The sequence below is a fragment of the Falco punctatus genome (assembly GCF_963210335.1).
Source record: "Falco punctatus genome assembly, chromosome: 1".
Classification (NCBI taxonomy): domain Eukaryota; kingdom Metazoa; phylum Chordata; class Aves; order Falconiformes; family Falconidae; genus Falco; species Falco punctatus.
In genome coordinates this window covers 73,669,754-73,684,289 of record NC_137580.1, presented here as the reverse complement: position 1 = coordinate 73,684,289, position 14,536 = coordinate 73,669,754, and the positions used below count along the sequence as shown (strand labels likewise).

The 14,536-nt window shown below is 36.3% G+C and overlaps 1 protein-coding gene across 3 annotated transcripts in view; it reads left to right on the top strand.

The window, feature by feature from the left end:
- Positions 1-14,536, top strand: part of GRID2 (glutamate ionotropic receptor delta type subunit 2) — a 790,688-nt gene that overhangs the window by 557,282 nt on the left and 218,870 nt on the right. For all 3 annotated transcript variants that reach the window (XR_013924346.1, XR_013924347.1, XM_080368765.1), the window contains exons 6-7: positions 1,422-1,595; positions 6,683-6,844. Coding sequence is in view for 1 of the 3 variants with exons in the window: in XM_080368765.1 (XP_080224891.1) it covers positions 1,422-1,595; positions 6,683-6,844 (336 nt within the window). In the remaining 2 variants the exon portion in view is untranslated. The remainder of the gene's footprint in view (positions 1-1,421; positions 1,596-6,682; positions 6,845-14,536) is intronic.

The window sequence follows — 14,536 nt, the reverse complement described above, 5'->3', positions numbered from 1 at the left end:
AAAAAGCTGTGCTTCCTTTTCACAAATAAGATTCTGTAGTTCAAGTCTGTCTCCTGGTTTCTCTTAAGTTCATGATTATGGGTATAAATCAGGAAGCTAGAGGCAAAAAAAAAAAAAAAATGATGGCATTAGTTACTGGTACAACAGTGCAGATGTGCTGTATCCTTTAAAAAATGAAAAAAAAAAAAAAGGGAAAATACACAAGTAAGAATCAGAAATATTCGATAAGCTGTGGCTATATGCCAGGGTAAGTTAAATGCAGACTGCTAATAGGAGCTCCTCAAGCACCTCCTTTACTGTGGGGGTACTCACAAATTTAAATGTCTGGAAAGTTTAGGACATCAGCTTCTGTAATTCAGACAGATTATGGACATTCAGCATGATTAACAGATTCTAGTAAAAAAAAATGATCAATTATGTAAATTATTTCTTCTGCTTTAGAGAAAAACACAGACACAGAATTGCCTTGAAAGACACCAGCTTGACCTTATTTGAGTCATCAGGAAAAGCCTGTGTTTAACTAAAGTTCATGATCTTTTACGAATGTGGAGTCAGTTGCTGTTGCTTGTGAGCATGTGCTCCTCTGCTCTGTGTTCCCTGGGGGCTTCATCATTCAATAGTGTTAAACACCATGTTCCCAAACTGCAGGAATTTATACTATGTAAAGAACTGTTTTTCTATTTTTTCTAACATGCCTTAAAGTTAATATTTAAGCTTAACATTTCATGTATTGATGTATTTACTTAGGTGGTGTTTTTTTTTTTTTTTCTTTAAAGTGTGTGTCCATAGAGCTGAGTGTTCAGCTGTAAGCCTTAATAGGTACCCCATGGAGTAAAAAGTTGGTTTTAAATGGGTCTTGCTATAAACAAGCATATACCTAGAATGCTCTAATGCATAGGGTGGTTTTTTGCACTTTTGTAAATGATGTTTGCTAATTTGCACAGTGTTTATAGGTTCTTGGTTTTCTGTTTCCAGGATATTAACATTTAAGGCCTGAATAGTTGTATGTACCTTCACAGCTCCTAATACTACACTTAGAAATACATCATGGTATGACTTCCTACTGATTTACACTTTATCTGCCAAGGATGCTGTGAAACAACTTTAAGTAAAACATCAAAGGTAAAAAGAGAAGGAGAGAAAACCCAAAATGAAACAACTAAACCCAGTTACATCTACAAAGATTCTGTGAGGTTTGGGCACAGTACCTTTTAAACTTTTGTAATTGTTGTAAGGGCAGTATGTCAGTTGTTTTCATAAGCATGCACAAGTTCTTTTTGAGGCTATGGCAGAGCTCGACAATAGCTGCATAGCAATCACAGGCCTCTTGGTCCTCTCAGTTTATTTTTTGTTTATAATTCAATTATAATATTTCTGTATTTATACTTTATGCATATTTTCTCCCTTGCCTTATTTTGCAGGAAATAAATGATGTGGATGTGCAGGAGCTGGTGAGAAGGTCAATTGGAAGGTTAACAATTATTCGTCAGACATTTCCAGTCCCCCAAAACATAAGCCAGCGCTGCTTCCGTGGCAACCACAGAATATCTTCATCACTGTGTGATCCGAAGGACCCTTTCTCCCAAAGCATGGAGGTAGTTTATATACCAGTCTATTCCCACCAGGGATCTCTCTTTCTGCATGAGTTCAAGGTTTTTCCACAGGGGCTTTGTGTAATTTAATGTTTACTTTTCATGTCCTCTCTGATACGTAGTTTAATGGGTCATGGTTTGACAGGAAGGTACTGGGGCAGCGGGTGAGTATGGCTGATGAACAAGAACAAGTTGCCCACTCCACAGCAATTGAGAAAAAAGTTTAAAAAAAGCCACCTGATCTCCAGGCAGTGGGGTAGTTGTTTTGTTGCCCTGCTAAAATTTTTTTGTCATCTCACTGAGCAGACTTTTCTCCCCGTAGCCAACGTCCCCCGACTTGCCATGCTTCTCTAAGCCCCAAACGTGTTGTCAATAGGAAAACCTTCCTGGGAGGCACCTGCATCACCTGTTTCAAATGTCTTGGTGTACACATCTAAATCTATGCCTGTGTTCCAAAGAGGCCTCATTTTCTTAACTGGTTGTTAATTACAAATCACAATTAAACTGTAAGATCCTTCCTACTATATGAAATCAGCAACAGGATCATGGTCACTGTCTCCTGACTTCACATAGTTTTTCCAAGAGCAAGTCCTCTATCTCTCCTGTGTGTTTGCTTAGGTATCATTATGACAAAGCACCAGCAAATCAAGAGTGTGAAATCGGCTTAAGATGTCAATGTTAATTTAGGGTTTTTTCCGTGGTCATTTATGAAGTTTTGGAAAGATGACTGCATTGGCAGTGGTGCAGGAGGAGCACATCTGACAGCAGCAAAGAGCAGTTGCCTTGCATTACTGAAAGAGTGAGAGAAAGCAATGGGCGAGAAACAGGGAGGTGTTGAAGTGCATCCTTGCTTAAAATGAAAATATGTAATGGGGAAAAAAAGGAGAAATGTGGCTTGTCTTGCCCTGTTTCAGATCAGTTGTAAGAGTCGTCTTCTCACTTATTGTTCACAAAGCAGCCAGTAAGCAACTATTGATGACGTGGAAAACTGGCCATAGTACAATGTATGGTGATCCTATTAGAGTTCCTAAAATAAACAAGGCTGTGTAAGGTCAATAGATGCGTAGAATATCTCTAGAGGCTACTTAGGAACTTTGAAAATTCTTTAGGTCACACTGTCCTGTTATGGCAGCATGGTCCTCGTGGGAACTTTGGTAGTCTACAGATAATGCATAAAAACTGAGGGTGTGATTATGTGCAGCTGCTAGAGATTGCAAAGAGCAATTTTAATGAACAAAGATACTAACTGCAGCAAGGTGGAAAACCAAAATTGTGTATCAATGGGAAGCTTCATGTTCTGATTTAGTTTTCTTTTCTACTTCACTTCCATTTGATTTCCATTTCAATAATGAACTGTCTCTAGGAAAAAGAAAAGTTCCAGATATCAAAGTTTTTTCTCTACAAATTGAAAAATTTGATTTAATATGTTAGATTGAATCTTAAAACTTAACCTGTGCTTCTTGATCAACCTATATAGCTTGGAGAGCTGTAATATTCCTATTGAAAGCTTTCATAATGTTTTGGTTCAAAGGAATGATGGAAGCTTGACTGGTTTAACTGTTCTGCACAGTTGAGTTGCTTTTTTTATGCTTTCCCTGAGATGGCTGCACTTCATTAGTAGCTGAATGAGACAACACTAAAAAATGAAAGGAAGAAGAACTCTGATACAGCTTCCCTTGTGTCTTCGTATGATGCACAGACCTTCGAGTAGCTTTGGGGTTTGTTCACTGCTTCTTTGTTCTCCCCAATAATATTACAAATTAACTTCTATTCCAGTGGAGAGTTGGAACAGTTTATAAATTAAATTTTCTTATGCTTTTTTTTTAATGCCATTGAAGTGTGACTAATCAGAAATATTCTTTGGAAATTATAGGGGTGGATTTCTTGATTTATTTTTTCTGAATTACTCCCCCTAAAGTCTGTGTGAATATTTTTTTTTTTCAGCACCTTTATTAAAACACTGAAAAATATTTTGGTGAAGATCTCTCATTGTGTCTCTGAGATTTTCCTGGTTAAAACAACAACTGTAAATTTATGTCATTTTGTAGTCAGGAAGTTAAAAACTGGATTCATAGAAGTATTTAGTACCACAATCCTTTTGTCTAAAAACTATGTACAGTAGCCTAGGTATATGTAAAATAACCCAGATTAATCACTCATACTTAATCTGATTGCTAAATACCTTTCTTCTACACTCTGGAACAAAAAATCATATCTGAATTTTGAATTTTGTCAACAGGAGGTTATGCAGGTGGTAATGCCATTAGTTTGAGAGACTTGGAATAAATAAAGGATCAGTAATTGATACCAAGCAATGCATTAAATGTCCCAGTAAATTTGATTGGGAAATTAATAAAGTTTAAAGCTACTTTAAATTACAGCCCCACTTCATACATCAGAACAGTTACTAACAAAGCATGCTTCTGGTAGTGACAAGGAAGGGTGATTTTGAAATGCAGAAATTAATCGGTGTGTCTTTATCATTGCATTATCAGTGATTGATTTCTGTAAATGTTAAGCTGAACTATTAGTGAAGGAATAACAATTCTTAATAACTGCTGAACTCTGTACTCCTGAGCCCTGTTAATATTTGATGAAGGCCCAGCTATATTACTCTTAGATAAGTGAGCGCATCCTTTCTCATGAACTGTGACAGTAGTCTTCTATTCTGATGGTAATAGGTTACAGATGCTACCTTGAAAGCAATGTCATTTTGTTGGGAAATGATGACTTGGCATCTGTAGCCCTTCATGTCCCAATTTAGTCTCATTAGTGACCTTATTGTCTCTGCTCTCTAAAGGCTGGGTTTTTTTTTTCCCTTTGGCAAAGGCTTATGTAAGATAAACTTGCCTTGCAGAATAATAATAATTCCTTCTCTCCACCTCAAACAAATGTCCCTGTGGTGCTGACTTCTTTGGGAAAATACAGCTTTAGCAGAAATTCTTTGAATTCTTTGTAGGTTTATAATACACAGACAAATCATCCAAGTTATTTTAAAAATGCTTGATTAATCTCAACCCAGATCGTCAATCCATGCTTTTAATCCTGTTATGCACAGTGATGCCTGATCTGTGCATCCATGGAAAGTAAATTAGTTCCTTGGTGAATATTGCAACAGAAATATTCACAGGCACTGACTTCATGGGAAAATCTTGAGTAAGAATAAAGAAGCATTTTCCAGAAAGAGGGAATGAAGAATCACTGACATTATATAAATTAAAAAAAAAAAAAAAAAGCAAAGAACAATAATGATCAGAAGTTCTGTGTTTGTGATACTAACAATGTAGAGTTGTAAAGGCACTAGAGGATCCCTGGCAGTTTGTCAGGAGGGAAAGGAGCAGAGTATTAGATCTCCTTCAACAAAATGTGGAAGGTAAAATGCCCCAGGAAGCTCTGGCAAGGTAAGGAGAAAGATGACCTCTTTCCTAGATGCTAGGTAGGGAAGGAGGCTGTCACAAAACCTTCATGTGAGAGCTGTACACAGCAGATTGTGGATGACAGGCAAAGTCAGCATAAAGGTGGAATTTACATGAGAAAATAAAAGCATTAAAAATAGGTTATATGGAAAGGAGTAATTAGGCAGGAAGGGGGGGGGAGGTTTAAATTTTTTTTATGGTGATGCGTGGATTTGCTAATGAGTGTTTCAGATCTTCAGCATTATTATCCTTCTTTGGATACACCCCCTCCCAATAGCTGCAGGACTTTCCCAGTCTCTGGATATTTTTAAGAGGCAGAATAGAGGCATTCTCCACAAAGTTGGCATACTATTCTATTGTAAGCTTCCTTCTCCTTTTAAGGTTTTGAGAAAACCATCTGTATGAATAAACCCTTACACAGAGCAGTCAACACATTCCACAAATCTGGGAAATGTCTTTTGGCTTCTCCGTGACTGACAGAGGGAAAAAAAACAACCAGCAACCTTGCCTCAGTTAGCAAACTGCTGCTGGCTAACTGTTTTCAGGCACTAGCAATGCTCTACAGCCCCCTTCATAGTGCAGCTGAGGAAACTGAGTTTCCCTGAATAACTTCTGGCCCCGTGGCTTCAAATAACCAATAGGTTATCTAAAAATAATATACTTAAACATTCCTTCTCATTTCTGAACGTTGCTTCTCTTCCCAAGAACCTCTCTTTCGGAGAGCTGTGGTTTCTCTTTATGACACTGTTAGTAACTTAAATGTTCCTGCTGTGTGAGGACAGAAGTGACTGAAATAAAACTATATTGTAAATTACTCATTTCAGAAGTGTTCATGAATTCTGAGCTTCTGTTCTTTTACATAAAATTGTATCTTTCATATCTGACTTGGTACTGTGTTCATTTAAAAGTGCATATATAGAAATGGTACATGGGTAAGTGGAACTGACACACAAGTCATTTCTTAAGTTCAACTATTCTCTTTGATACCATACTGGAACTTCCTCACACTGTATGTATGTAACTATGTTCACAGTGAAACAGAATACATATTTACTCAGTAAGACTTTTGTCCTGCAAGGAATTAACGGCCTTTGCCAAATACTCTGAGAGGAAACACTGTAAGTTGCGGAATTGACATGCAACTGCGCACTGAGGAAAATTTCATTGGGTCACGTTTCATTTGAGAAATTGCCTCAATCAGAATTGACTGCAAAAATCAGGAACAAAAACAACTATGAAATGATTTATTTTAAATTTTCTGAGTTTCTGTTTTTCAAAAGCACAAAACAGTGTTGAAGACAATTTGATGTTGTCTAAGTATCTGGTGACTGAAAAATTGAAAGTTTTAGGCAAATGGTTAAAAATAAAAGAAAGCCTGTTCACATTCACAAGTAGCACTTTAAATCCTGCAAATGGAGCTGTGCCAGCGATTGGGCTGCCTGTACTTCACATGTGTGTAGTTTGTTGCTGCAAATCGCTTGTAGTGTGACAGCCCCTAGCTGAAGTTTTTACCAGACCCAAAGATATGACTTTTTGACTCTTACAGTGTCTTCTTAATACCAAATAAATCATTTAATTACCAGAGAATTTTAGGTGAGACAAAACAAATGATAAATTCTGGCTGCTGGCAAGAAGCCACAAATAATAACGTTAATACTCCTGATGTCGTTGCAGATTTCAAACCTGTATATATATGACACTGTCCTCCTGTTGGCGAATGCCTTTCATAAGAAGCTGGAGGACAGGAAGTGGCACAGCATGGCCAGCCTCACCTGCATCAGGAAGAACTCAAAGCCCTGGCAAGGAGGGCGATCAATGTTGGAAACCATCAAAAAGGTACCTTTCCCCTGTCTTTCCTCGTCTTTGATTTCTAAAATACTTGCATTAGGCAGTATTTCCTTCTGAGTTGCATACTAATCTTGCCAGTACCAGCAGTGTCTTTTCAAAGCAATATTTTAATATACTTACAGTTTCTGAATGAAAATAGTCTTCAATTGTTTTAGGCTTTTCCCCATGTCATAAAGAGCGTATTTGAAATCAAGTCAATGAGTTTGTTTACCAAAACTACCAGACTAGTGGAATTTCCAAGTATGAAAAATATTCTACTGAAAAAGTTTCACAGGTTAAGAGGTAAAGCAGATAAATTTACAATTTTATTTGTAAAAGAAGAAAAAAAAAGGTTGCAGAATTACACCTGGGTAATGTTCTATGGAATTTGCTGTTGGACTGGTATTGACATTAATATAATGAAATAACAGAAATGAGGGCGAGGAAAAGCCTAACTTATCCAGTCTATATGCTAGCATTGCAGGACTGTTCCATATAACAGTCCCTACAGTGCTTTATCAAATGGTAAGTTCTCGCTACTTCCCTGTGATTATTATTTCATACCTAAATCACGTTCATGACAAAGCTGCTTTTCCTGTTCTTCAGTCTTAAAGATATTTTTTCTTAGTTATTCCCTTTCCTCATGATGTTTACAGCCTCCATACACTTAGAGACAATTATCACAGCCTTCCAGGTCAGTATTTAGTCAAAATATGCATAGGTTGGTAGTTTACCCATCCCTGAAAGTTATTCAGTTTGTCTCCTTCTGTTACTGATGTCTTTCATAAAACTGCTTCTCATTTCTCTGCATATAATGCCTGGTAATGTATACTTACATTTAAAGTTCTCAGTGCCTACATTGTAGATACATAAAAACTCAGGACAGTAAAAAAAAAAAAAAAAAAAAAAAAAAAAAAGTGCTATATTTGCATCTTTCATTAAAAGGACATAAAAATACTTTAAAATATGATGTTGTTTCATGAAGTTGCCGTTCTGCTTTGGGCCTTTAACTACACCAGAAATGATGGTGCAGGCGAAATGTAAGGCTCTTTTGAACACTGCTTATTTTTTCCCCAGTCCTGGATCAATCTGCATTAGCTCCAAAATAACAGTTCAAGGCTTTTGGTGGTGGTCTCCAGTTTCCATTCTAATATTTGGAAGTCATGAGGCAGCAAGGATAATCCAGGGTACATTTTTTATTTCAGGAGCAGGATATGGCTTTGAGGGACTCTAAACTGTATTGCTCTGAGCCTATCAGAGCAATTTCAAATTGACATTTGGCAGTCCCATGTATTTTAATCTGTCTTTCAGGCAAGGGTAGTTCTGGAGCTTTTATTCTCAACTTGCATTTTGTAAATACTATTGCAGACTTTTTTATTAATAAACTAAAAGCTGTTTCTACTTACTCCAATCCAAGTAGAATGCCTGAGCCACAAGAGTCAAAATACCCACTTCCACTTTAGAATTAGAATTTACTATTTGAGTTGGAGTTTCAGGCAAAGTCTAGTAGCCCTACTAGCATCTCTAAATTTAGAAGTACTCCACCATGGAAAGGGCTGCTGACTTTTGCATTACTATTATTTTATTGCTTGCATCGTTTGTGGATATGCTACTGATCCTTTTCTCCTACATAAACACCTTTTATGCTATTTCTTACCACTATCTCATCTCTTTGCATCTCAGACTTTGTTCCATTCTTTGCCACGTCATCCTAGCTATTCAGTTTAACTTCTTCCAATTCTCACAATCCTAAAATGATGTGATATAATAAAACAAACTCCTCCTGCGACCTTTCACAGAAAAGCTGCACTGTGTTGAAGATCAATTTTTGTAGCTTTTAACCCTGAAACACAAAGAGAAATGATAGGGAGAAATATGAAGGCAATCAAGAAGGCAGGAGTAAGTGGAAATTTCAGGGTTGTGGTTAGAAGTTTGATTAAATTTTGATTAAAATGCCAAGGAATTTCCTGACATGTGCAGCTAACCAGACTTGCATCCTGTTGCTTTTGGGTTTCTCTGCTATTTGAATGAGATGGCTTTGATACAAAGCCATTTCATTGCTGTAAATTGAATAATCCAGATACTCCTTATACTGCATTTTGCTGACAGAGATCAATTCCTAGAAGTAACATGCTAAAATTGAAAGTCAAAATTTCATCCAAAATGAAATACAGAAATTCCCTCTGTGTGTGTATGTACCATTTCAGTCCCTAGGCAGAGGAATGCTAAAGATTGCAGCTGAGAGTTGCAATTGCACAAGAAAAAGGAATTCCATTTTATTTTTCTGGTGTGGTGTAGTTTCTGTTTCACCAAAGTACTTATGTAGAAGAACGTCAGGATCACAGCTGTGTACTTTTGAAATTAAAAAGTTGAGATTGATTTTCGTTATTTTTGTTTTGTTATATATAAAACAAGATGATTGACAAATATCTGATGAGGCATCAGAAAAACAATAAAATATAAAAGTAATAAAAGGAACTTCATCTCTCTTTTTCAGAATACTTCAATTTTCCACCTTTTTTTTCCTTTAAACATCTTTTCTCTCCTGTCATCTTGGAACTTCCTCTAAAATTGAATGAAATAAAAAGCTTTTCTCAAGCATACCAGTTTTCCCTAATTTTGAAACAAATCAGTAAAAAGTTACCTTGGTATTTTAATAGTTTCTGAATAAAAGGTTCTCCATTTTTGTTTTGAAATCAACACTGTTTCAAAGTTGTAGTGTATAATGGAATATCACAAGAAGATATAGTTCAAGCTGAAGATACCTTCTGATGTTTCTTAAATGCTCCTGAAAAAAGAATTTCCATCCTCTGCACAATTTTAACTCTACCTTCATAATGACCTGTATTGCAAAGCTGGACTCACCATCTTGTCCCAGATTGTCCCTCGCCTCTGTGCATTGTTGCATTGTAGACAACAGGGGGGAAGAGTTAAGGAAAAGATGCTTAATTACCGCCTGTCTGCCATAGAAAAGGACTAGCAGCTGAAGTAGCTGTTCTGGCAGCAGCAAAGTGGAAGTGATGTTGCCATCTACTGCTGCACACAAGTGAACTCTTGCTGCTACAAAAGCAGGAAAAACTAGTTCTAGAGGAAGCTTTTCTAGAAGAAAATCTATCTTCTAGAATCAGAAATCAAGAAACAGGAATAGCTGGCAGTGTTTTAGCTGCAGAGGGAATCTCTCTTCCATTTCTGGAGGGGAAAACAAGAAAAAAGATGGGAAATCTCTATAAAGCTACACACTGAAGAAGATAAGAGAAAGGGATGCTGATGTTCTACCTGCAGCAGCACTTGTTAAAAATAGGAGCACTCTGATGGTAAACAGACTAATTTCTTTATGATTAATGAGCTAATAGGGAAAAGCAGGGAATGAGGGGGTTTCAAACATTTATTGAAATGACAGAATAGCTGTCTGAATCATTCCCTATTGTCATTGTTTACTTTTCACTGTTGAACATTTGATTCCTGCATTGCTATTTCTACAAACCAAAGGCTGTTTTTTCTGTGTGAATGCAACTGATTGGACAAAGCCTGAAAAACCATTTTAATCCCACTACAATTATTAAAATCTGATATCTGTTTCTACTCAATATGGAACTGAATAAATAGTTAAATTAATCAGGAAATACAATACTTCTAATGAATTTTGCCAGCTCTAGCAATTAGTTTTAAGTTCACTTCTGTAGCAGGAACTATCCCCAAACACATGCTCACTTGTTTATTTCTCAGTAAAGCTATTTCACAGTAAGAAAAATAAATATTAGTAGACTATAATTCTACTGTTGGAAAAATTAATCTTCCTGAATAGCTGGAGAGTAAATGTAAGTAGGTTAATATAGAGGATCAACTCAGAGAAATTATATCAAGTTACTGCATATATCTTTTCTCACACTTACCTGTCTTTGCCCAGTCACATTTGTTTAGCTCAGTGACAAACGGCAAATTTTTAGTGCTATCAGCAACATAGAGCCTATTCCTTTGCGGAAAACAAGCTATACCATGTGCTGTTCCATGAGTCATAGGTGGAATTATCAACTAGTTCTAGTCTCAGAAATGGCAGTGATGTTCAGTGGTTACGTGCAAAAAAGGCACCAAATTATTTTTTCAGGTAGTAAATTAGACTCTTCATTAGCAGCTAAAAACAGTGTGTTGAGTTGAAAACTCAACAACATTTTCAATATCAGATTTTTTCAAGAATAAAATATGAAACTCCTGTGCAATGCTTATAGCGCTTTTTTCTGCCTGCCTCATAGCTTTTTCCTTAATTGCAAAATAGCTAGTTTCTGAGCATAATCATATTTTTTGGAGAAAAGAAGCAATTTTGAACAGGAACTGTGAGAGCAAGTACAATATTTTGTAACGGATGACTGGCAAGCTGACATTCCCAAGTGTGAGATCCTGGCTGCTAGGTAAATAGTGCTTTCTTGAGGGGCTTACAGTATAGTAGGGCCTAAGCATATATAAACTGTAGTTTATTTTGCTTGTCTAGACAGGACTCAAGTAGGCTTTAACTATATTATCAGGTTTCATAACAGCCCTGCAAGGCCCAGAGCGTTGATCAGAAATGTTTTGTCCTAAGAAGTGACATTTCTCTCTTCAGTTTCAAATGTGTCAGGAAATTGCATGGTTGCAGCTCAACCTTAGAGAAATTTGAAAGAGTAGGGAATAACTGTGTCTTCATTTTTCCCCAAATAGTGTTGCTTCTGTAAGTTAAGTGGAAGGAAAATTTCTTTGACTTTTACCCATTATCATAATTAACACTAAATTAACTCGGAAAAATCTCATCAGGAAGTTATTGCATCTGTAGCTGTCATACAGGTGGCCATTTCCTCCGTGATCTCCTTCCACTCTGCATTCACAGAGGGTTAAAACACGTGTCATAAATCAAGTATGTGTTTTAGAGGGATTCACGTGGTGAAAAATTATGCAGAAAAACTGGAGGACTGAAACTTCTAGCCAATATGCTGTCCCGTTCCCTCAGCCCTAAGCAATACAACAGCCTCACGTAAGCCTTGTAAAACGACTGTGTGGGACAATGAGGACGAGTAGAGAGCAATAACCGGATTGCATGGCCCGCAGGTCCAGCAAAGTACGTCCCGTGTAGGGAGGAAGCATCAGGACCTCCAAGAAGTTTCCGATCAGATTTAGTATTTTTACTGGTATTATAGTTAATGCACTTTTTTGTCTTTCGGCCTCTGCCCTTTCCAATCCAGGAGCATTCCCATCTAATCTGAGCTCTTATTACACTATGTGCAGATGTACGCAGTCTAGGAAAGAAAGCTTTAAAGTTGGACTTGATGATCTTAAAGGTCTTTTCGAACCTAAATGATTCTATGTGAAATTTTCAGAACATGATAAAATTGTAGATGACTGAGAGAAATTGTTCTTATGGTTACCACTGGATTCCAGAAATATAAAAATAATTAACAAATACAGTTTTTATCTTGCCCCACCAGTTGCAGCCATTTAAAAATCAAGGTAAATAGATCTACACAACAGTTTTGGATAGGGATTCAATTCCAAAATATGGTGGGTAAGTCTGTTAACCTGTACTATATGTTAGGGGCCATGTATATCCAAGGAATCCTGTGTTTTCTTAAAAAGTGGATTTCATTACTTCAAATGTAACTGAAGCGAAATAAAAAAGTGATCTTTTTTTAATCATATTTGCTCAAATAAAGACAAAGTTTATAAAAAAAAAATTAAAAGTTGACTAAAATTTTAAATTGTTGTTTCAAGCATCAAAAAATTACTTACATTTTAAACCTGATTCTATCTTAGTCTCCCATAAATTATTGTCCCTTTAATTTTCCATATTGAAATTTCCCAATTTAAAACTGCTTTGTAACAAAATAAGAAAAAAGTAAAATGTTTTCTGCTGTACAAAGCATCTCTGTTAACAGATTTTAAATTTTTTTGGTTGAGTATTTCCTTTCTTTTACCTTTTTTTTCCAGAGTTTTCCCTTTCCTTTTTCCATACCTTGCTTGTGGCTCAGTTGAAATCATGGTGCAGCTCAGGTGGTCTGTAACAGGTTAATTAATTTTTATACCTTATCTACTTCAAACCCACAGGTTTAATTAACACTGTGGGGGAAAATGATTTTGGAAGTAATATAGGAAATATGAAGTATAATATAATAAAAGCAGTACATGGTAAGGGGTCAGAGTGGTGCAGGACTAGGAGCAGGTGTTATGCTGTCAGGGAGGGTAAGTCAGCCAGATGGAGGCTTTCAGGAGTTAGATGGGGATCCAAAGCCTTGAAGATCTGTGCTGCTTTGCAGGCATTTCTACATCACATGTACCATGAAATTCTGGCTTAATTAACCAAAAAGCCAGATGAGACCGTCTGGGAAAAAAGGTATGTAGAACAGGTTTTTACTTCTGGTTTGTGAATAGGGTGTAGTCAAATTTAAGTTAACACAAAAGATTTGTATTTGTGAAACTGAGTTATTTACCTAAGGATATGTTCAAATCATTTTGCAGGTAAAGACAGCGAACCAGCCAGAGGTGTGCTAACCCCAATCTAAAAGCCATGAAGGTGTGATTATTACAGAATTGTGCTCAAGCTAATAAGTAACCTCAGTGTCATGCTACCCATAGTGACATGCATCAAAATTGCCTGGATGGCTTTTACTGAGGGCAAAATGACCTGGGAGTGTTCCTGCAGAAGACTGTGCAGATGTACCTTTAATCAGGATGTTGTTTTTTTTCCTTTTTAATGTTGATTATTTTTATTCTAGTATCTAAAAAGTAAATATTACAGAAAAGATTAAGAACACCCTAAGTATATGTATATGTATACATACACAAAATATCTTGTTTTTAACTGAAAGTGGCACTTCGTGAAATATTTATTATTGTTCCCTGGCAATACTAATCCGGTAGCTTCTAGTAAATTTTAAAGGTACTATCTCAATGATAGACTTCCTTATTTTTATTATAGTCATACTAATGTTTTATAAAAGGATGATAACCTGTTGTTATTTCATACTAATCTGGATTGGCAATGCAAATTTTGTACCCCTTCCTGGATTTTCTTCAAACTGAAGATGTGAGAATAGAGCTTTTTAAATCATCATTCAGCAAGGCTCATGTGCTTAGCCTAGTTTATATTGCAAGAGTTTATTTTCCGTGGGTTTTTCTCAGTGAAATAATAATACTCTTAACTGAAACAGCAATCACAACTGCAAAATTCTTGCCGATTGTTTTGAAGAAAAGCTATGCATTTCATATGGTTTTACACCACAGGCAGACTTTTCTCTTGTACATACTTAAAATACTGTTGAAGTTTTTTGAGGGAGTGGGTTAAACATCTAATTTTCCCTGAATCTGAAAACAAGAAATTTTTTAAGGTTAAAGGTTTTCATTGTAGGCATTTCACATGGCTCTGGTGATTTTGCAGATCAGGTCTGATCTCATACAAAGATGAAATGTGTGTCATGTTGAATTAACCCTGGAATATACATTGAGTGTTGCTGTGGCATGTATAGAATGTACTTTGAGTATTGCTGTGGCGCGTATAACCCTTTCAACTCTGACTCTTTATACTAAATATTCACTGTTTCACCTTTAGTATTTTAACCCTTTCTGACAAAAAAAGTAAAATTAAAAGCAAACTTGAAAAAATACTGCAGTTGTTGCTCATCTCATGCATTCTTAGTAGTGGAGAAGAGTTGTGGAGGAAAACAGAAAAATCACTGTATT